The sequence below is a fragment of the Erpetoichthys calabaricus genome, chromosome 3 (assembly GCF_900747795.2).
Source record: "Erpetoichthys calabaricus chromosome 3, fErpCal1.3, whole genome shotgun sequence".
In the NCBI taxonomy this organism is placed as follows: domain Eukaryota; kingdom Metazoa; phylum Chordata; class Cladistia; order Polypteriformes; family Polypteridae; genus Erpetoichthys; species Erpetoichthys calabaricus.
Window position 1 is genome coordinate 274401705 of NC_041396.2, and position 24295 is coordinate 274425999.

The window sequence follows — 24295 nt, forward strand, 5'->3', positions numbered from 1 at the left end:
ACCCGGATGTGCTCCAGGTGCTTGAAGATGTTCTTCCGGCGGCACTTCCTGGTGTGGCTGTAAGGACCTTCCCAGGTGTGGTGGAAGTGCGGCACTAGCACCCGGAAGCACTCTGGGCGTCCCTGGAAGGTCCTTTCTCCATCATCCCAGGTGTGGCGGAAGTGTCAATCTCCCGGGCTCCACGACACTCGGGGCGCCCCCTGGTGGTGGACACGGGCCCCAGTGGGTTTGAGCTTCTTTGCTCTGTCCCCGTGGTCCCCTCATCATCCAGGGCGGTTGCCCCCTCGTGGCCCGGGGGACATATATACCACCTCCCGGTCCTTCCAGTCATCCCAGCTGGGTCTGGCCCTCAGCCTCCTGCGACACCTGTTTGTAAACTGCTATGCTAGTGACATCCACTGATACAACTCTTGAGGACACGCCCCCAGCAACTGCACAACATGCCATAGCAACAGGAACACAAAATGACAACAAAGGGTTCTCAAAATAAATGCAGATAACTTTCATAACAACATAACAATGATTGATAACAAAGCAAAACACATTATTCTATAATCCAGAAATCTACTCAGAATAATGTTCAGAAAAATATGTAATTATATAAAAACATTTACAAAAGAGCTTAATCGTAACACCAGCTGTTATCATAATACATTTCAGGAAGTTCTTCATTTTTGTGTAAAGTTGTTTGACAAAGTGTGGGCAGCACTATATAAAATAAACTAACAAATTCTTCAATTATGATTGTGTTTCCAAACAGCCCATACAGTACAGTATGAATTTTACCATAGTGAAATATTGTTCTCAAGCCCATAATTATGTTTACATTCACACAATGTAGTAACATAGCAAAACATAAACTATTATGAACCTAATCATACTAGTAATGCATCAAATGCCAATGCACCAATCACTGATGAACACTGGCTTGACTTTTTACACATTCAGAGTATCATCTGCCTGTTGTTTGTCCTTTTCCCTTCCTTTAAGGCATCTATCTTGTTAAAACTATGATAGAGTGGTATAGTAAGCTGTAAAGAAGTTAAGTGATCATCAAAGTACTTTAAATTCTTTTTATTATTGTCAGCAGTGGTAGAGTTATCAGATTGTAAATGTCATTCAGTTTTAACATTAATAACAAAATTATGCATTTTATGTATAAAGTGTCTTTCCCATACTCAAGGTATACCATAGAATTTTAAGTATGAATGAATCAGATACTCTGCTGTTCTGTTAATTTATATTTTTCTCCTTATGCCTCATACTTCAAAGAGACTGGTTTCAAATCCAGGCACAGTCATTTACAAGGAGGAGATTTTCATATTCTTTGTATGTCTTTATGTAAACATACTTTACATAAATTGGTGACTCATAGTTGATTCTGCATAAATGAGTGGGCTGTGTAAGTGTGTTTCCTCTGGGCAGTCACCCCTTTCTGGGTTAGTTCCTGAAGTTGCTAGAATAACCCAGTCCCAGCCTCTGGGGTCTATCTGTAACTGTCTCCCCCTCAATTATTTAGTCAGATCTCTACCAGAAGCCCATGTGTTTAGCTAACCTTAAATATTCCATGATTGTGGCTATGAGATCACTGGAGAAGGGTAAGCATTAATAGTTTTATGGGCTGTGTTCTATTATTGTATGCATAAAAGACCCATAACCTGATAATTGCTCCAGGTGCACTGTACAATGGTTGACCCTGGGCTCTGACTCCCAAAAGTCATGCAAAATGACACTTCCCTTCAGGGATTAATAAAGCAATGGATATCATTATCATAACTGCACTCTTGCCTTGTAATTCTCTTTTTTCCTTTCATCTACCTCCTGAAACCAGTTAGTTCAATTCAGGATAATCAGTAGCTGGAGCCTATCCCAGCATCAGTGAGAATAAGCCAGGGAGCAACTCTGGATGGGTGCAGCAGTAAAGGACACATTAGCTTACACCCCTGTTCAAACAGAGCAAATCTAGAGTAACCAATCAACCTGACATGTACTGCTTTGGAATTTAGGAAGAGAACTGGGGAACTCGGAGAAAAACACATCACGACACAAGGGAATGTGTAAACTGTACACACACAGTCATCGGGGTGGAAATCAGACTCAGTCTCCTAGAACTGTGATATAACAGCTCTAGTCACTGCTGCCATGCAACTCAGTATAGTTATCATGTCTTATTTATCATGTGGCACTTTTTAAATAGACGCTCATTTTAAAATACAGTATTTGAATAGGCAAACAAGAAAACTCAACTTAAGGTGGCAAGATGAATACAGAAATATTTACTTATGGGTTGCCTGTTCTGATAACTGTGATATTTTCACCAGCAGACAGCCTAAATATTGTAAAGGTGGCTATACATCACATTTCCTTTACACTTAACTAACTGAAGGTATAAATCTTTAGTGAACTAAAAATAAGCAGAATGTTCTGTAGCCATCCCATATGTCATTTAAAGAAAATATGAGTGTGTTTTTTTTATGATTGACCAAAGCTGCTCTTCATATTGCACCTGGTCTACCACTGTTACAGTTTAGTTTTTCACTACTTGTGCAAAGTACTGTGAAACTGAGATACAGATTTCAACAAGCTCTGGAGACTGTAAAATTGCTATGCTCTTCGATCCATTCTCTGATTCTCTGAGTCTAGTTTTTTTTTTTTTCTGTTACACAGATGCAGGAAGCCAGATCCTAATGCAGGGAATATGGTAAGACAAACACTGAATGGGGACACCAGTCCTAGTGATGAGCGAAACGATTTGCGAAAGAGTGAATTCAAATGGAAGCTTAATGTTTCTCTTGGCAAAAATGTTTCTTAAACAAATTGTCTTTTGCGTCCAGCCTAATATGTGCCATTTACACAAAAACATTTTTAATCCTGTATTGTAGCATTTGTTTCATTGTTTCATTTTACAAGTGTCTGCCTATCACGTAGTATTTAAATAAGGATTTCCAGGTGAAAAAAAGTCACCTGACTAATTTCCTGCCTCGGCCGTATCACCACTTTGTCAATTTTGATGACAATCTTGCAATCCTAAAGATGCAAGAAATGTAGGGGCAGAAGAGATGCAGGGGCAGAAATGAAACTTGAAATTACATAGTGCTTTGAAAGGGTGATTGCAAGGAAATGGTTTAGGAGAGAAGGGAGTCTTTCTGTGGAAAATATGCACAGATTACATGCATTGAGCGGCTGTAGAACAGAACACAGGTAAACACCGAAGACTTTAGGGAACAATATTCCTTGTTTTCCACTCCAAAAAATATTTATACATCCAAGAAACTCTTCTTAATGGGCTTTGCATTCCGCAAGTGCAAAATCACCTGCAAAACAAATTTTATTGTCTGTTTTCCTCAACACTAACAAGTCTATTATAGGTGATACACAAATTCACAAAATTTGAAAAGGTAAAGGCACTTCTTAACAGGTTTGTGAAACAGAGTGACTTGCATAGCCGAGCAACCCCATTTAATTGTGCGTCAACAGGATGCTAGGATATAAATCAGGCACTTAAGCAGCATTCCTTTTGGGTTGAGTCTAACTAGGAGGTCCATCCTGCTGAGAATTTGGGTCACAAGTGTCTTTTTTATATGCTTTGGTCTGGAAAGGGCAGGACTTATAAAAGTGTTTGAGGTGTGGTGATTTGGTCTCTTGGGCCATCTTCTCTGACCTATGGAGGGAAGAAACAAGACAGTTAGCAACAACGCCATCTCTTGCCTAGGGGTGGTGCCTCATACCTGATCAGAGCTGACAAGATGGTCCTCAGATGCACAGGAGAGATATGTGTTATTTGTTGTTTTTTTGTATTATGGATCTAGTTACTCCTTTGATATATCTCTTAGTGTGCATCCTATAACTATAACAAATATCAGCTGGTGTTTGGTGTACTCACAGATAGGATTAAAGTGCATAGGAATAAATCCATTGTAATATCCCATACGACACTACTAGGGTGCTTGACTTATCTTGCTTAACTGGAAAACTGTCAATCTATCTTTTATAACTGAGTAGGCAAATATCTTTCTATATTATCTGAAATTAAAAAAAATCTATCTTAGAGGATATGTCCAAGTAGTTTTTAAAATATGACAAGAATTCATTAATATTTTAAAATAAGTATCCTAGCCCTGTTATTGACTCTTTTATGCTATTAATTGTTCTTTTATATTTAAAATTTTTTCTTTCTTGGATTTCTCTTCTTTTTCTCATTCTCTGTGATGGGGGCTTTATTTAGCTTGTTTTTTCCCCTTTGCACTTGTATTTTTCTTTTGTTTATTCTGCGTTGATTTTGAAGTAAATGGTTGCATCTGTTATGTTATGATTGTTTGATTGAGTATTACGCCATTGTAACATCTGCTTTTTGAAAATTTAAAATGTATATATAAATTTTAAAAAGGAGCTTCCTTTATAAAGAGTGGTGTTTCCGCTGCTTATGAAGTCGTGACCAAGTTAATAGTGTTGCTAAACCTTTCACTCAGTCAGTTTATGTACTGTATTCAAGTAATCTTTAAGTTGAAATGCTGCCTCGCAGATCTAGAATCCTGGGCTGTAATCCCACGGAGTGTCACTGTTAGTGTGAGGTTTTAAAATTCTCCCTGTGACTACATGGATTTTTCCTCAAGTACTCCAGTTTTTGTCCCGTACTTTACACATGAGCGTGTTAAGCTAACTGGCAACTCAGTTTTGGCCCAGTGAAGCAGTGTGGGTGCTCATATGGACTGGTGTCCCAGCCAGTGTTGTGTCCTAGCTTGCCCCTCAATTCTGGCCTTGGCTACCACTCAGAATTGAATTTAACAGGTTATATTAAATAATCTTTGTTCATAGGAATTACCTTTCCAAAGCACTACATGTGATCTATACAAAATTAAGGTACATATTATTAAAATTAGATTCTAGATAGATAGATAGATAGATAGATAGATAGATAGATAGATAGATAGATAGATAGATAGATAGATAGATAGATAGATAGATAGATAGATACTTTATTAATCCCAATGGGAAATTCACATTCTTCAGCAGCAGCATACTGATACAATAAATAATATTAAATTAAAGAATGATAATAATACAGGTGAAAAAAACAGACAATAACTATGTATAATGTTAAATATTAACGTTTACCCCCCCTGGTGGAATTAAAGAGTCGCATAGTTTGGGGGAGGAACGATCTCCTCAATCTGTCTGTGGAGCAGGACAGTGACAGCAGTCTGTCGCTGAAGCTGCTCTTCTGTCTGGAGATGACACTGTTTAATGGATGTAGTGGATTCTCCATAATTGATAGGAGCCTGCTGAGCGCCCTTCGCTCTGCCACAGATGTTAAACTGTCCAGCTCCATGCCAACAATAGAGCCTGCCTTCCTCACCAGTTTGTCCAGGCGTGAGGCGTCTTTCCTCTTAATGCTGCCTCCCCAGCACACCACTGCGTAGAAGAGGGCGCTCGCCACAACTGTTTGATAGAACATCTGCAGCATCTTATTGTTCTAGTCACAAAGGAAAATATATACTGTAAGTCAGAACATGTATAACAATTCATCCCCTTTTGCCACACATACCCATTCTTTCTGTTTTATTATTATAGTTATTTGCTATATTCTAAAACTTGATTCTAATTACCTAGAGATGAGAATTAGTTAAATCTTTTCAGTCAGAGGTGACCACTTAATCATTTCAACATTCGAGTATGACTCTCCATCTTGAATTAACAGAAAGTAACATGGGTTTGGGTTTTTATTTGAGCTGGCATAAATGTACTGGCTGTCTATTAATTTTGGCACAGATTGGCAGACAGAGTGAGTGTGTCCGGCTTCAGTTCAGTGTACTCAACTGGAATAAGCCCAGCATCGAGTTCTACAAGAGTCATGGGGCACTGGACCTGACAGAGAAGGAGGGCTGGCATGCAATGCGATTTGAAGTAGCAGCTATGGAAAAACTGGCACAGATGACAGGTATTAAATGAAATAAGGATGCCTATATTTTGTTGTATAATATACAGTACTTCTTTTATTCCTGGGACACAGAGTGAGAGTTTTAAAATACAGCTGGGTCCTTTTAAGGCCACTAATCTTAAAAGAAGGCTTTCAACTTCATCTTCTTCTTCTTCTTCGTTCGGCTGCTCCCGTTAGGGGTTGCCACAGAATTGTTTAATTATCTAACCAATGTCCTCTCTTATTTTGTATTCAAAAGAATATAATACACTTGTAAGAAATTTAAAAATCTTGTCTTTAGTTTTAAATGCCTATGTTTCTTTAACAATTTTCTTTTCAATTCACCTTTCTGGAGAGCTTGAAACAAGTATAACAGACCCAGGTGCAAGTGACATTGAATGCCAAAGAGGAGGCACTACTTAAAGTAAGAAAAGACTTAAATCAGTGGCTCCTTGTAGCTGCAGGTGTTCATCCCAACTAACCTTGTCTTCTAACTGGACTCCTGCCTTCATTAATCAAGCTGTTATTTCTCAAATTCTGCTCTTTTGGTGTTAACCAAGAAATTACAAAATGAGTTTACTAAATTTTTAATGGGATGTAGTGAGCATTTAGGCATTACATTGTGGTGAATTATATTTCTACTAGTCAACCCGTGGCGTAACATACGCCGCATAATTATGTATTGATCGGTGAACACTTCCTGAACGACACAGTTGTCCAAACAGAAGTGAAAACAAAATCGAGCCCGGTGCATTCTTTAACTGCCTTCTCTGCCTTGTAGCGCAGTGGTAGTGTTGCTGCTTTGCAGTACGGAGACTGTGGGAGATTTTGGGTTCGCTTCCCGGTTCCTCCCTGTGTGGATAGCGCTTTGAATACTGAAAACACCGGTATATCAATGTAATGTAGTATTATTATTCTTATGTGTCCAGTGCTCTCTCTCTCGCGCGCGCGCCTGTATGTGTGTGTGTGTGTGTGTCGCTCACTCTCTCTCGCTCGCTCGCTGCACGTGTTCCTGCAGGCATACCAGTAAGTGAATGAAAAGATGGAACTCTGGAGAGAGCAACATACAACTGTCCGTGACTGTCTTCGTGTTAAAGTAAAAGGCAAATTGTCTGCGGCAAACATACTGTTTTACACGCTGCATACCAACCCGCGGCGTAGTATACGCCGCATAATCACGTTGCTTTTTTAATGTTTTTTAAGCAGAGGGAAAAAAACATTTGCAAAATCCGTAATGCTGCTTTCAGTAAGTACAATGCACACGCATTTAATTTGTCCCCCACTTTTTGCCAGCCGTCTTTTCTGGTTTGGGCTGCTTTTGCAGTGTTACCGCTTGTGCATATTAAATCTTGAAATCTTTCGAGTAACTAATTAACTAACTAACTCCCACCCACCCACACACACAGCTTGTTTGAAAAAAATGCGCCCGTTCTTTCATCATTTTGTTGCAGCCTATCAAAGACTTGCTGATCATGTTTTCTAGACTCAATATACATTGGCTTTTCACTCAGCGCGGGGGCGCGCATTCATCTCGGATTATTACATCCTGCTAGAATAATTTGCTACACAGCTGCATTTGAAAAACCGACTTATCCCGGATGAGTTTCACCGGCATTAACGATTAGGAATCTGGTTGGAACAAAACCCTGCATCCACAGGGGTTCATCAGGACCGAGTTTGGGAAACACTGCTGAACAGAGACGAAACCGACTCAGGTGAGGAGTTGGGGTGGGCAAAGTAGTTGCAGCTATTGATTATTCAGTGTTGTTTGCCTGGGTGTTTTTAAATGCATGTTGAGATATCTCTGCACTCGGAACGTTTTTGAACAAATCGTGCATTGAAAGATCTGTTTGGAATGCGTTTGTTCAGTGGAGTGGGTGTTTAAATGTGCTTTGAGAGATTTCTGGCACATGAAGGTTTTGGAGCAGTGTTGACACTGAAAAGAATTCATCAGGGAATGTGTTTTGAGATGGTTAGTAAGGGTATTTGCGTGCGTGAAAGTGTTTGTCGCAAATTTTGCATACAAATCTTTGTGTTGAATGGATCTGCATATGGTTGTGGAGATCCATCTCACCTGTGAAGTCCTTGTTACAAAATGTGCAATTGAAGGTGAGAGTGGAATGAGTTCGTAAGTGTTTCTTGAGAGCGCAAGTTGTTTTAAAGCATTGTTGGCAATGTTCACATTGCATAATTCGTTTAGTGTTGTGTTTTTTTAAATGTGCGTTCAGATATCTCTGCACTCAGAAGCTTTTGGAACAAAAGGTGCATTGAAAGTCCTGTGTGGAATGCGTGTGTTCAGGGGAGTGTGTCTTTAAATGTTTTTCAGGAAGAGGAGAGTGGGCAGGTGACGTCACATTAGTGTGGCGAGCAAGTGGGTGTGCACCCTGTGTGCACATACCGACAGCATCAAAAGATGTCACCGGAAGGTTATCACGTGTGTATTTGAGAGGCATGAGAACCTCGTAATGCCCATGATCCAAAGGACCGCTAAAGAGCAGGGATATGGAGAGACGCTAGGCCAGATTGTAAACTCGAGGAGAGGCTGATAGTAGCTGGAAGAATTTGGGACATTGCCACAGTTTCTGCCTCGCCACCATAGACTCCAGATGTATTCATGTAGTCAGCGTATTGTTGAGCAGACTGTATAACAATGCCTCTGTGACTAACAACAACGGACACCACGTCGCCGAAGTTAACCCAATGTTGGCAAACAAAGCCAACAGCCATGTTGCGAAGTTTGAGAGCAACAGTTTCGTCAATGACATTTTTCCAAAAAAAACCCGACTGATAGAGAAACAGTTACCTGATGCAGGAATTTCTATAACATTGAAAGAAGTGTTGTTTCCATGAAATACATTTGAAGCGTTAGCCATGAAGGGCAAAAGAACAGTCAACGTGGCTCACAGCTGGATTTGGACAGCAGCACAGAGGAAAGCGAGTGAGTATGTGTTTGATGAGTTGTTCAAGTTGGCGGGCAGTGCTCTGAGTTGCGTTCCCGATCACGTGGGAGGAGGGGTAGAGTTTCTGGGCGGGGCTTTGTTGTTCCTTTCCCATGGTTTTTGATGGTGGACGTGGTCGGGTGTCGTAACCGAAAAAGAATAATGAAAAGTCAATGTGGCTCAGAGGTGCATGTGGACTCCTAGCACAGACGAAAGGGACTAACTGGGTGGTTGGTGAGTTTTTGCGACCGGGCACATGAGCAGGCAGTGTGAATGCCTAGAGAGCGAGGGCAGACGCGGGCCATGGAAAAAGGAGTGTTGGTGGGCAGGGAAACGTCTTCCGTGTTCGTGCAGGACCATCTAAGAAGACGCATGTTTGTCACGGATGCGAATTGCTGTATGTAGCGTGTAAAACAGTTTGCTATGGTGCACGCGGTCGTGCGTCGTAACCGAAAAGTCAATGTGGCTCAGAGGTGCATGTGTACTGTAGCACAGACGAACATAAATGACGGCGTTTTTTTCCCCAGTCGTCGCGTCCGAGTTGGTGGGCGTAGCTCTGCGAGTTGTCGTTGTATCCAATGGTCTTAGAGTTGGTGGACGTGGCTCCTTCCTGCGTGCGCCATGGACGTCTTACTTGTCGACGGCTTAGTGAATTATATATATATAGATTTCTTGTTTTTCAAGATTTTCCTTTTTTGATGCTCAGGTTAATAAAGCTTTTTCTTACTAATTAGCACAGAAGTGAATATTAGCTGCAACTGTGTCTGCACTGCTTGCTGCAAATTGTCAGTATTTTACATATAATTAAGGGAGCAAACTGCACAGAAAAGGGTCATTTTAAAAGAAAGCGGTAAAAGAAAATTAAGCATTTAAATCTTTGGAAAAATAAACATTTCCAAATTTCTTATGAATGTAAGTATCATACTAGCAATATTGTTAGAAGGTAAAGTTAAAGGAAAAAAAGCAATTAGATCAGTTTGCAGAGAGTGTGATGCATTGATTTCAGAAACTAGTTGGAATGAAAACCTGCAGCCTCAGTGGCGCCCCAGGAGCCTCATTTAGAAAGTTTTCAAAAAGAGGCTTGAAATGTGCATACTCAACTTCCCACACAAATGTTGGGATTTATAAAAGAAAACTTGATGGGGGAACATGCGTATATTTATGGCAACTCGAAGCCATCCATCATTGCATATACTGTATTTACAGCAGCTCCAATACACATGTATGCAATGTTTTGGAGAAACTGGAAAATGATGACAATCTTGATCATGCAGGGAAATTCACACAAACCAGCTAATTGGCAACTCACGTATAATAAATCATATCACCAAGCCATTATAATAATGTGTGTTGATGTGACAAAATATTAACCCTCAAAAGTGATGAAGGTGATGTACAAATTGTATTTTAGGTCCCTTTTAAGAGGGCCAGTGCTGCACACTTGGACTGAAGAACTTGTTTTTTCATTAGTTCTAAGGATTAGAAACTAAAATATGGTAAATGCACAGATGTGGTTTACTCCCAGCATTCAGAAAGCTACACATGTCATTCCCTATGGCCTATTTATAGCCTAATAGTTGTCACTGTTTTGAAGATTATACAAATTATCATATACAAAAGGAATGAGCTTTTAGGGACCAGTTGGATTCTTTTTTCACCATAATGATGACTGGTTAAGGTGCCAATTTATACTTTCAGACCTTCTCGTGGAACTATGTGTTGAGTTGTAACAAGCATTAGAAAAACAGACTGCCCAAAATTGTGCTCTACCTGTTCATATGCAGGTTTTAATAACAGTTGACTTTCTAACAACAGGCACCTACCACAGCATACTGGCCAACAGGTCAGGAAAATCTTAGCCAGGCTTCAGTTCTGTCATTCTCGCAGTGCTGGAAGTCATAAACAACTAGCAAGGAATTACATTCTGTTTTTTCATGGTTTGGTTGTACATTCCATAAAAAGAAATTTGTATCACTGTTCGATTTTCCTAATGTAATCGTAGAAATTTACTGTACTCATATTGCAGTAAAGGCACATAGAGAGATTTTTTGGTGTTTTTACTAATCATAAACAGTTATATTTCTAATAACACATATGTGATGCCAAGATGAAGCTGACAAATGCTGTGGATTAGTTGGATGGGTCAACCCAAGGTTCATTTATTTTGAGGCAAAATAGCTTTGATCAGGTAACATGCTGAAGGCACTGTACAGTATGTGATGGCTGGTGACAAGGTAAGTGTCTGAACCCTCATTGTTTCATATGGCATATAATATTAATTGTAACTGCAATCATGTCATTACTTTCACCACATGATAGTGGCTTTACACTTAGACGCTGGTACCTTCCCCAGCTCATCAGAGTGCAGAGAAGTAGTACTTCAATGTCATGCGGGCCATAGAACTCTTCAAATGCAATTGGCAGTGGCCAGATGCTTCAGTTGGGAGGCCAGTGAAGGTCTGCAGCATCGTGATTGCATATGTATGAGGTTTATTGCCATAGACCATAGTATGGTTGTTAATGGTGGCATCCTAGCAGTGTTCGAGATGTATTCATGTGTGCACATTTGCGGAAGGATTTGTGATTTATAATGCAAAATTGCATAGAAATGAGTGTACATCAGATTTTATCTTTTTTTTTTTTTGGTGTACGCATTTTCCTGTTTTTTTTTTTTTTTTTTGGCTTGCACATACCGTGTTTTCACAAATTCATGCAAAGTTTTATAAATGAGACCCCAGGACTGATCTTGAACCTCTGGTCTAGCTAATATAATATCGGTGTGGCTTTATTTAAGAAGACTTAAGTCCAAGATGTGTCAAGCAATTTGTCTCCAATCGGTGGGTTTTCATAGCCACTGGTGACATTTGTCTGGATTGTCTAGAGTCATCTATGAATGGAATATTCTCAGACAAGACTGTGGTGTTGATTTATTTATGGACAGACTTATAATAAGTAAGCTTTAATCATGATGTTTTTGTCCAATTAAGAATAAGAACATAAGAAATTTAACAAACGGGAGGAAACCATTCAGTCCAACAAGCCTGTTTGTTTAGCTAATAGCTGATCTGTCCCAATACCTCATCCATGTTTTTCTTAAAGGTTGTGAAGGTTTCTGCTTCAACTACATGTCTCAGTAGTTTGTTCTAGAGTCCCACTACTCTTTATGTAAAGATGTGCTTCCTGGCTTCAGTTTTAGATGCACTTCCCCTTAATTTCCACTGACATCCTTGAGTACGTGATTCACCCTTAAGACAAAAGAATGTTGCTAGCTCAACTTTATCAATGACATTGAGGATTTTAAATACCTGGATTAGGTCCTGATGCAGCACCCTCTGCTAAACAGGTTTGATTCTCTGAGTATGTCAGAGTAAGACATCCTTAAGTCCTGGGATCCACCTAGTTGACAGGTAAGTGCTGCTATGTCTTTCTTGTACTGTGGCGGCTGTAAGTGTACACAATACTCCAGAAGTGGTCATACCAGTGCATTATATAGTTTGAGCATAATGTCCTTTGACTTAAATTCAACAGTTTTTATGATATAACCTAACATTTTATTAGCCTTTTTAATTGCGTATGTGCATTGCTTAGTCAATGAAAATGTTGCATCAACATAAACCCCTAAATCCTTTTCAGAGGTGTCTTCCTGTAGTTCAGTGTCTCCCAGCTTGTATTTGTAATTGATGTTCCTTTTGCCCACATGTAGCAGTGTGCACTTTTCTACATTAAACTGCATTTTCCAGGTGTTTGCCCAATTCTGAAGGCTGTCCGGGTCATTTTGAATTCTTTTTGCTTCCATCCCTCCAATTTTAGTGTCATCTGTGAATTTGACAAGTTTACTGACCAGAATCAATGCCATTAATATAAATCAGAAAAGGTAATGGTCCAAGGACATACCCCTGGGGGAGTGCACTGATCACCTTGCTCTATGTGGAGTATTCTCCTCTTATCTGTACTCTGTCTCCTGTGGGTTAACCAACTAGAGATCTAGTTTCATACGTTACCTCTGATGCCTACAGTCTCTTGTTTCAGAATTAATCTTTGGTGTGGGACTGAGTCAAATGCTTTTTGAAAGTCTAGGTACATTATGTCATATGGTTTGTTTTTGTCAACTATTTCAGTTGCTTCTTCAAAAAAATCTAAAAAATTGGCTTGGCAGGACCTTCCTCTCATAAACCTATGCTGGCTGCTATTTAGAATATAATTTTTATTTAGGCAATTTTATCATTTATTTCTTATTACAGTTTCCCTAATTTTGCATGGCACATAAGTTAAGAATGTGTGGTCTGTTACTACTAGGATCCATTTTCTATCACTTCTTAAAGATTCACATTTGCAACATTCCAGTCCTCAGGTACTTCTCCTTTCTGAAGTGGCTGCTGAAATACAGTATGTCTAATAAGGACTTATAGACATCTTTAATTTCTTTCAGTGCAATTAGTAAGATCTTCAAAATGTCAGAGGCTTGAAGCACATCTGACTCTTCTAATTTAAAATCTATGAACTCTGAATTTGTTTTTACTTCTGCATGAGGCATTCCACTTGTTTCTTCCTTTATAAATACTTAAGTAAAATATTTGTTCAGTTAATTTGTTATTTCAATCCCATTTTTAATGATTTCTCCATTTGTGTCCCTAAGGTTTCTTAAATTCTCTTTTTTAGTCTTTTTACTGGAGTAAAGATGAAATAAATTGCTTGCTGCTCATGTTGCTATTTAATATTATAAATTAAACTATAATAAAGTATAACTCAGAAGATATTTCATACAGCAATGATTAGAGCATACAAAACAGTTTATTCAGTCCAATGTGATACCCTGACCTGATTACTGATCTTTCACATGTTAACCCTTAATGCTGTTTCAGGAGCAACTGAACACAAGAACAGTTAATTTATGTCCGAAAACCCTTGGACTGCAAGACACAATTTTTCAAGATGTATAGAAGAAAACAACATTAAAGAAATTTTTAAAAAATCACATTGACCTAAACAATAAATTTTACGTTTACCCAGACACACAGCATCTGTCTTCTTTTGAAAATTAAACATAACCCAAAAAAAGTTACAGGGATTAGGGAAAAGGGAAAAGTCACTAGAGGATGCTGAAGGTTGTTTAATCCTTATAACTTTTTAGGAGCTTACCCATTGCTCCCTCATCTATACATTACACCAGGGGTACCAACAACAGTCACTGGGCAGTGTGGGCACACCATGCGACAGGCCACTCTGGATTAATACTTCACACCAGAAGTCACCTTTGCATGTGTAGTAATCAGGGACTGCTATGCGTTCACGAAGAGGAAAAGCAACAAGAATAATGTTGAGGAGGTAAGCATGAAAGAGTGGAAACTAGCAAGAACTAGTAGAGATACTAGCAATAATATGTATTTTAAATAGTTCACAAAACCTTCTTATATTGTACTAATAGATTAAAACATTCCTAAAATTATGTTAAGCTTGCCTGCTATAAAAGTGCAAAATCCTGCTATACTTTAAAATGTAGTATTAAAACTTATACAGTAATCCCTCCTCGATCGCGGGGGTTGCGTTCCAGAACCCCCCGCAAAAGGTGAAAATCCGCGAAGTAGAAACCATATGTTTATATGGTTATTTTTATATTGTCATGCTTGGGTCACAGATTTGCACAGAAACACGAGGTTGTAGAGAAACAGGAACTTTATTCAAACACTGCAAACAAACATTTGTCTCTTTTTCAGAAGTTTAAACTGTGCTCCATGACAAGACAGAGATGACAGTTCCGTCTCACAATTAAAAGAATGCAAACATATCTTCCTCTTCAAAGGAGTGCGTGCCAGGAGCAGAGAATGTCAGAGAGAGAGAGAGAAAAAAGCAAACAAAAATCAATAGGGCTGTTTGGCTTTTAAGTATGCGAAGAACCGCCGTATAAAGCAGCTGCAAGGAAGAGAGCAATGTGAAAGTAGTCTTTCAGCATTTTTTAGAGGAGCATCTGTATCCTCTAGGCCAGTGTGCGACCAGCCCCTCTGCTCACACCCCCTCCGTCAGGAGCAGAGAATGTCAGAGAGAGACAGAGAAAAACAAACAATCAAAAATCAATACGTGCTGTTTGGTCTTTTAAGTATGAGAAGCACTGTGCAGGAAGCATATCGCTTGACAGAGCAGCCACATGTAAGCCCAGCAAGGATGGCAGCAATGTGAAGGTAATCTTTCAGCATTTTTTGAGGATCAGCCGTATCCTCTAGGGGTGCAAACAGCCCCCATGCTCACAATATATATGAGGAGTTTTATTTAATACGTACACTCTGGTTGGGTAGCTTCTCAGCCATCTGCCAATAGCGTCCCTTGTATGACATCAACTGGGCAAACCAACTGAGGAAGCATGTACCAGAAATTAAAAGACCCATTGTCTGCAGAAATCCGCGAACCAGCAAAAAATCCGGCATATATATTTAAATATGCTTACATATAAAATCCACGATAGAGTGAAGCCTCGAAAGTCGAAGCGCAATATAGCGAGGGATTACTGTACTGGACTATACAGCTATAGACTGTTTTAGTGCACTAGATTATGCTTTATAAACTCTCTAGAATAGAGTTTCACTGGATATTCACTGTTAACTGTGTTCTATTATATTCCGACCTAAATTCGGACAGGATGAATCTGGCATTATCCATGAACAGCAGTATGTGAGGGGTTTCATTTGACTCCAGTTCCAACAAAACTACCTTGAGTAAACATAAAACATCAGATATGAAACCAACAATTCACCTGTTAAAGTAAAAGTCCACCTCTGCAACTACAGTAATGTAACTTGAAATACAGGTGACACTGAAATACATAAAGTAAAACACATTACTGTATAATATTACTGTAGTATATACATACATATATATATACACATATACATACACACACACATATACAGTATAGGTACACACATACATATACAAGTATGGAAGAGAAGGTCTGTGATACGGTTTACATATTTGCAGCTGGAGATCCACAAAGGGAGAAAATTAATCAGAAGTATAGCTAAGTCAGTGTGTTCAGGAGGGGGTATTGGTTGTAAATCATAATAAAACTACGACCAATACCCCCCACTCCTGAACACACTGACTTAGCCTCCCCACACCTAGTTTTTGCTATATATTGCCTTTGGTTCTTGTAAGTCTAATCATTATCCTCTGATGAAGGCCCCTGGCTGGGGCTGAAAGCTCAGGAATAAAAACTACTTTATGATACTTGATTCATTTTCTCCCTTTTTGGATCTCCAGCTGCAAATATACACATATATATATATCTTCTTATGTAATATGCTACCGTAGCTGTCCACTTGTCTGTCCAGGATTTTAAATCACCCGTAGCTCACAAACTTCATTGACCTCCAAGGTCAACCGAGGAAGGTCAAGGTCAAAAATCAAATAACATGTAGCCTGAAATTTGGTACACATATACTATGCTGAAACTCTGCACTATAGATTTATATTAAAAGCGAAGAGTTTTGGAGTTATTACTCTTTTTGTTTTTATTTTATTGTAGAATCAACTCCAGGCAGCAGGGTGGCCGTGCAACACATGCGTACGGGCACCGTTCTCATCCCTACCACCTTTGCTGTCACTTTCTCTACCTCTTCATATCTTAAATCATTCTTGAGGCAGATTGAAGACTTAACTGCCAGCTTAAGTGAAAAATTAAGGAAAATGTACTAAGTTAACACAAACACTAACTTAATCAGTTTTAACATGAAAAGATGCCAATGAAAGAAGAGAAGAAGCAGGCTGCTAAGGTGGAGAAAAGAAGAGCTGCTCAGGAAGCAGCAAGCACATCAACCTCTGAGCAAATGAATGCTAAACGTACAGGGAAAGAGGAGGAAAACTAGGAATGCTCAAGTCAAGTGTATTCACAGTGCTCTGTTACAGATAGATAGATAGATAGATAGATAGATAGATAGATAGATAGATAGATAGATAGATAGATAGATAGATAGATAGAAAATATTGTCACAGGTGGCCGGGACGCCACAAAAGACCAGGGGAGGGCTTACGGCTCCCCCAGACCACGTGGGGCGACCACCCTGGTGGCTATGGGGACCACGGGTGCAGAGCTTGGAAGATCAACCTTGTAGGGGCCCGTGGTCACCGCTAGGGGGTGCCCCAATGCCTTTGGAGCCCTGGACCTCAGCATTTCTGACACACCCGGAAGTGTTGGGGGGGAAGAGAGGATCAGGGACACCTGGAGTGTTTCCGGGTGCGCAGCTGGCACTTCCGCCACATTGGGGAGTGCCGGTGGAAGATTGTCGGGAGGCACCTGGAGCACATCCGGGTGATTATAAAAGGGGCCGCCTCCCTCCATTCAGGGGCTGGAGTCGAGAGAGAAGGGAGGGCAAGGTCTTGGAGGAGGCAAGGAGGCGGCCTGAAGAAAGTAAGGCATTGTGAGAAAGGGCCTGAAATTTGGTGACTTTGGGGTTGTGCTGCACTTATTGTAAATATGGAAAAGTATGATAAACATGTGTTGGGTGACTTCAACGTGTCCGCCTGTCTGTGTCCGGGTCATCTTCCACAATATGTATATAAACAGTGACTGCACAAGATGGCAAATCTTCTGTTTTTATGGACTTGTGGCAAGAAGAGATGGGTCCAAGTGGATGGACACAGGAAGTGAAGTCATTGGTGTTAATGCAGCCAGTCTTCCAGTCTGCAGGGGGAGGAAGAGAACAGTTGTTAGTAAAATCACAACCGCGTACTGGGGAGATCAGATGCTTTAAGGGTCAGTACCTGCACATTCTAGTACCTCAGTTCCTTCGCTCTGTTGCTTTTCTTTTCAAAATTACCTTGTACAGTTGTTTCATTCACATCATATCCCTCATCACTAATCTATCATTGAGAGACTGACAGAGCTTATGTTTTGGAAGATGTCACTGTCTGCTATAATGGCACTCTCTATCTCTTAGTCTGATGGCATTATTCACTATGACCATGTTGCAGATCTTGTTCCGTGTGAAAAGTGTTCTTCTGCTACCAACACTGGGATGAAGTGCTGCCCTAAACACACAGTACATACACACTGATGACAAATTTTATTGTAGTACAAAAATATATCACATTACTGTACTGCCTTCTTCAAAATATGTTGGGCTACATTGTAAGAATTTTAAAAGATTACACACCTGTTTTCTGTTGTGAATGTTTCGACTATTCAATCCAAATCTGTCGAGTGGCCCACATTAAGCTGTACACTCCGACCAACCTCTGCCATTGTAAGATCATGGTTCATGACATGGTCCACTAATGTTGTCCTTATTCCGTCTGCCACAGGTCTGTATCTCTGCCCATTTTTGGCTCTCCCGCTATACCGTATTTCTCTCAGCAAACCCCCTCGCATCCTCAGCCCTCTTTCATATGGAACCATTTGCCTCTGGTCAACAACAATTTGTTACTCTATTTTCAAAAGCTGCAGCATTCCTAATTCACAGGTACAGTATATGCCTGGCCTTACTACGAGTTGCACCTGTATACAAATATTGAACGATGTGTAAATTGGTTGATCTGAAAGTTTGAACACTCCATTTCATAAATGAAATGCAAGATTCGCCTGACAGGCAGTTTCTAATTTTATCATCCACTTAAACCTTTATTTTTGAAATATTTCCATTATACTTACCCATAGGGCAGCACGGTGGCGCAGTGGTAGTGCTGCTGCCTCGCAGTTAGGAGACCCGGTTCGCTTCCCGGGTCCTCCCTGCGTGGAGTTTGCATGTTCTCCCCGTGTCTGCGTGGGTTTCCTCCGGGCGCTCCGGTTTCCTCCCACACTCCAAAGACATGCAGGTTAGGTGGATTGGCGATTCTAAATTGGCCCTAGGGTGTGTGTGGTGTGTGGATGTGTTTGTGTGTGTCCTGCGGTGGGTTGGCACCCTGCCCAGGATTGTTTCCTGCCTTGTGCCCTGTGTTGGTTGGGATTGGCTCCAGCAGACCCCCGTGACCCTGTGTTCGGATTCAGCGGGTTGGAAAATGGATGGATACTTACCCATTGAAGGAACCAAGGTTATTATAGTTAACAAAAACTAAAATCAAAACAGAAACTACTATAAAAAATTCGTAAACTGAAATAAAATAAAACTAAAATGAAAAACAAAACGAAACTATTAAAGTAGCTGGAAAGACTAACTGAAATAAAATAATTTACTAAGCAATTTTAGTTGTCGTTTTTGAATTAATTTTCTTGCTGTTAGTTTTTAACCCTTTTAACTTTTAACTCTAAAACTGAAAGCCACCCACCACGAACCGCCCGCACGTATTCATCCAATGAACGGCGGCTGGTGAAGGAGGTATGAGGCCGGCTGTTCACACAGCATTTGCAGTGACACAGCGAGCTGAATACGCGTGGAAAGCGTGTGGAATAGAAAGCGATTTACATGTCGACTTTCTTTGCACTTGTTGTATATCAAGATGTAATTCAAACGCCTGAAATCGGAATGTGCTGCTCAACAAAAACTTTACCGTATGGACAGAAAAATCACGAGTGAGTAACGTTTCAGTTTATTTCACAGGTGCCTGCTTTTTGTTGACAGCAATTTACCTGCCACTTCACACTCGAAGTATACAAAGTATAGAGAAAGTATACTAATCATGAAAAAGTCCACCTCGATATTTTGATGAATCTTGACGTTTTAGACCTCCTCGAGTCCGAAAATACCGTTTTTTGGAATTATGTCTGTGTGCGTGTATAAACACGATATCTCAAAAAACGCAACTAGATAGATGGATGAAATTTGGCATGTGGTTGTTACACCACAATTATAGATCTGTATTAACTTTGGGCCAAATCCATTAATCGGAAGAGATAGTTTACCTGAATATATACTCGATTTTTTTTTAATTCATGCTGCTGCAGAGTCCAATTTATTCAACTTTACTTTTACAATAATTGTTCAATATATTATTAATTTGATTTGATTTGTTGATGGTTCTTTAATGTACATAATATAATCATTGTCGTGCGGTTTACTCCTCAAATATCCATCCCCATATCTGAGTACACAAGAAAGTCGAGGGGAGACCACTCCCCGATTTTTGAAAATAAAACGGCACTGATCGAGAGACTGACAAGGTCAGCATACAAGATCAGCATATTGTTGCTGACCAATCACTTTTGCTTAAAAAACATTGTTTAACAATGAAGTGATACAAACCTTGTAAAATCCCTGAGTTGGCAATAGTTAAGTTTCCATCCAGTTTTTTGCGACGTTTTGTTATCGACAAACAGAATATACGTAAAACAAATGTGCGAAATTTGCTGTCTCCAGTCTGTTTCCATCAAACTGGCTTTTTATCGATAAAATGGTGTGCGTGATGACGTCATCCCCCCCCCCCCCCAAAACGAACTGTCGCATAACTTTTGTTGTATCGCGAAAAAAATCTGCCCTTGAGCCGTTTCCATACATAATTTTGTGTATGTCGCAAATTATCTACCTTTTGTTTTCCACGTTACGCCCCCTCCACTAAACAAAGAAACAAAGAAATGGAGAGATTATTCAGAGTTTTTTTTAATTTGCCAGCTTACTGTTATTTCAGTTTCACAAATAATTGGAATTGTACATAATATCCGAAGACGACAGCAGAATGAAGCAGTTGCTTGTCTGATAGCCCTAGAGCTCGAAGAAAGTACCCCAGTGCGACGAAACCCACGGGTATGGGAGAGACGACGGAATAAGACCTTCTGGGAGGAGGTGGTGGAGAGACACTTCACAGAAAATCTCTGGCTGCAACATTTTAGAATGACACGGCCGACGTTTGAGATGTTGTGTGGATTCATCAGTCCTGATGTTGCGCCCATCACAGGTTGCCACCGACCACCGGTTCCAACCCAAAAGCAGATTGCCATCGCCCTTTACAAGCTGGCAACCTGCGCCGAGTATAGAGTAGTTGGAGAAACTTTCGGGGTTAGTAAAACTACCGTCCATCGATGTGTATATGCTGTGTGCACCGCTATTAAAGAAAAATTAATGCGCCGTTATATCAGACTTCCGACTGTTGCGGAGGCCAATGAAATTGCACACCGCAATTCCTTGGTGCATCTTGTGCCACAGATTTACGGTGCGCTGGATGGCACGCATGTGCCTATTCTTCCCCCGACGGAAGGCTACCGCGATTACATTAATCGCAAAGGGTGGCCATCTATTGTTCTCCAGGCCCTTGTTGATGACAGGTGCATGATACGAGACATTTGCGTTGGCACTTCTGGAAGTGCCGATGATGCAGCTGTGTTTGCAGCATCAGATCTGTACAGGTGAGCCTACCTTTCAACATCCCTTCTCAGTGCGATAACAACTGAATTAACCTGCTTCCCTTAAGGTTTTTAATTAAAACTGAAATTTGAATTAATACAAAATAACGACGTTTAATCAAAAAAAAAACTCTCTTCATCAGACCATGCGAACCGCTCCGCCATTCTCGTTTTGATTGCACGTGATGAAAATGTGACACATTTATTTGCGTTAAAGCCCTTTTTTCCGACAAAAACTGTTTCCAATGTAGTTTTTGCGACATCTGAAGTATCGACATGGAATTTATGCGCTAAAGTTAAACGGAAAAATATTATGTCGACATGTACATTTTATCGATAATTAGCATTTCCATCAGCTATATCGGTAAAAAATTTGAAGCGCTAAATATTTTTTCGCAAAAACTCCTTGGATGGAAACCTGGCTAATGTCTCTACTGAACTACAGGTAGGTGGGGGAAGAGAGTCTGCCAAGTGGTGCAAAGCTAAACATACTAATTTGTTTTTGTATTTATTTTATTTTTATTAATTTATCTTTTTTAGTTCGTATTCACAACTCAAAATACCTGATATTGTGAAAATAATCCAGTAGCAGAATTATGCTTTAAAATATCTGCCCCAATTTTTTCAATGTTTCTCTCACTTTAAAATCAAAATTAAAACTAATATAAAAAGGCAAAACTATAATAACATTGGAAGGAACCTTTCACACAAATTAATATTTTTGTATGTCATGACTTACACCATATGTTTAAATATTTTGCAGAGTAGAATGAAACAAATGAGAAGCATATAATTCAGTTTGTCAACATAACTAATAAAACTGATTTTTGGGCTAATTCAAAGTGAATATATATCTGTTCCTATGCAAACCAAAACTAAATCTTAGGTAAATGAATAAAAAACAACGAGAAATGCCATTAAGGATCAACTGATTTAAGTGGCTAAATGTCCAATTTAAATGGTTAAAGGGTATACTGAAATGCTAAATAGTCCGCTAGTCAGTCATTGTCTAACACAGGGTCACAGGGGTCTGCTGGAGCCTATCCCAGCTAGCACAAAGCACAAGGCAGGGACAAACCCTGGACAGGGCAACAGGGACAATTTAGGATCACCAATTTAACTAACCTGCATGTCTTAGGACTGTGGAGGGGAAACAGGAGCACCCGGAGAAAACCCACACAGACATGGGGAGAACATGCCAGCTCCATGCAGGGAAGACCCAGGATGCAAACCCTGGTCTCCTTACTGCAAGGCAGCAGTGCTCCCACACCTAAATGCTAAGTATCCAACTTAAATTCTAAATGTCAGACTTAAATGCTAAATGTAACATTTAAATGTCAAAATGAATCATAACTAAAATCATTTCCATTAAACAGTGTCATCTCCAGACAGAGGAGCTGTTTCACCGACAGACTGCTGTCACTGTCCTGCTCCACTGACAGACTGAGAAGATCATTCCTCCCCCAAACTATGCGACTCTTCAATTCCACCAGAGGGGGTAAACGTTGAACATTATTCAAGTTATTGTCTGTTTTTTACCTGCATTTTTTTATTACTCTTTAATTTAATATTTTTTGCTGCTGGAGTATGTGAATTTCCCCCTGGGATTAATAAAGTATCTATCTATCTATCTATCTATCTATCTATCTATCTATCTATCTATCTATCTATCTATCTATCTATCTATCTATCTATCTATCTATCTATCTATCTATCTATCTATCTATCTAAAATCACAAAGAAGCAGTAGAGCAAAGAAGTTCACAATACAGCAGGCCAGACGAAATGATTGTGAATTTCCTCTTGGGATTAAGAGAAAAGCCAAGCAAAGGCTAACACGGTACAGCACCCTAGTACCCTTGGGATTAATAAAGTCTATCTATCTATCTATCTATCTATCTATCTATCTATCTATCTATCTATCTATCTATCTATCTATCTATCTATCTATCATATGCAATTAGCCTGAGTAAAGTTGCAGTTTTTCTTAAATAAATCAAGTGCTGTGCACAAGCCGTACTTGCGGTGCACAAAATCATGATCAGAATATTTGTCTCCTTTAGTGCAAGAAGTGATTTTATTTTATTTATCTTAAAAGGAATGCTCTCATGTAAAGTAAAACTTGTGCATGCTCAATGCAACAGCAAAAAAGTCACTAAAATAACCATTCAAACTACTTTCTCTAGACATTTAAGTTCATTTTGCTGACTTACTTAATGCTAAATGAAACATTTAAATGCCAATATGTTCAACTTAAATACTAAATGTCACACTTGTTTGACTATGTTCAAATTAAATGGTTAAATGTCACACTTAAATGGCTAAATGTCACCTTTAAATGGATAAGTGTCACTTTTAAATGCTAAATATCCAAATTAAAAGCTAAATATCCCACTTAAATGGCTAAATGTCTTCTAACTAGATGTATTTCAAAGTGAGGCTTAATATATAGATTTTTATTAATCAGTTCTACGCTATCTAAATGCACAGACTACAGAATGAAAATCAAATAGAAAACTGATTTGGTTTAAGGTTAGACGCACTTGAAAAGGGAAGTGAGAGGGTGAGACAAGAAATATGGTTAAAAAAAAAAAACTTCATATGTTTTGATGGCATTGACAAATATCGCATTGTGCGATTTACAAGTCGACTTGGTCCGGTATCAGCTTGAGCTAACAGAGCAGATCTCAGGTTGACTGCTACTGCAAGCTCAATGACTTCTGCTAATTCCCGTGGATCTGCCATGGTACCTCTGAATGTTGTGTGCTATGATTAGATTTGTGTGTACTTTTTTTTATTGTTATTAGCATGCCCTGTCTAAGCAGATATGCAGATGTAGAAGAAAGTGGACAAAACCAATCTGCATATTGTGTAACACTTGGCTTCGAATTTTGTCATTGAATGTTTAAGTATTTCCTTTTTATATATGACAAGTCAAATTTGCAGATAATTCTGCCGTTTAGACTCACTTCTCAGTTTAAGGTTTGAGTATAAAGATAAAAACAAATCTTTATGTACCACAGGCAACATTAACACAGTAAACTTGCTGTTTATATAGAATCATTAACAGCCAATGACTAATTATGACATTTAAGTGCACTATTTAGTCCACGGGTGGGCAAAGTCAGTCCTGGAGGGCCTCAGTGGTTGCAGGTTTTTGCTCCAACCCTGTTGCTTAAT

The 24295-nt window shown here is 39.5% G+C and overlaps 1 protein-coding gene across 2 annotated transcripts in view; it reads left to right on the forward strand.

Annotated features, from left to right (window-relative positions):
* LOC114648968 (diamine acetyltransferase 1-like) overlaps positions 1 to 13869 on the forward strand; it is a 53277-nt gene extending 39408 nt beyond the window's left edge. The window contains exons 6-7 of one of the 2 annotated variants that reach the window (XM_028798330.2): positions 5770 to 5938; positions 13719 to 13869. In XM_028798330.2, the coding sequence (XP_028654163.1) occupies positions 5770 to 5938; positions 13719 to 13744 (195 nt within the window). In that variant the 3' untranslated portion in view covers positions 13745 to 13869. Of the gene's footprint in view, positions 1 to 2667; positions 3000 to 5769; positions 5939 to 13718 lie in introns of those variants that run through there. The other variant, XM_051925319.1, reaches the window with a different exon arrangement.
* Positions 13870 to 24295: the final 10426 nt, after the last annotated feature.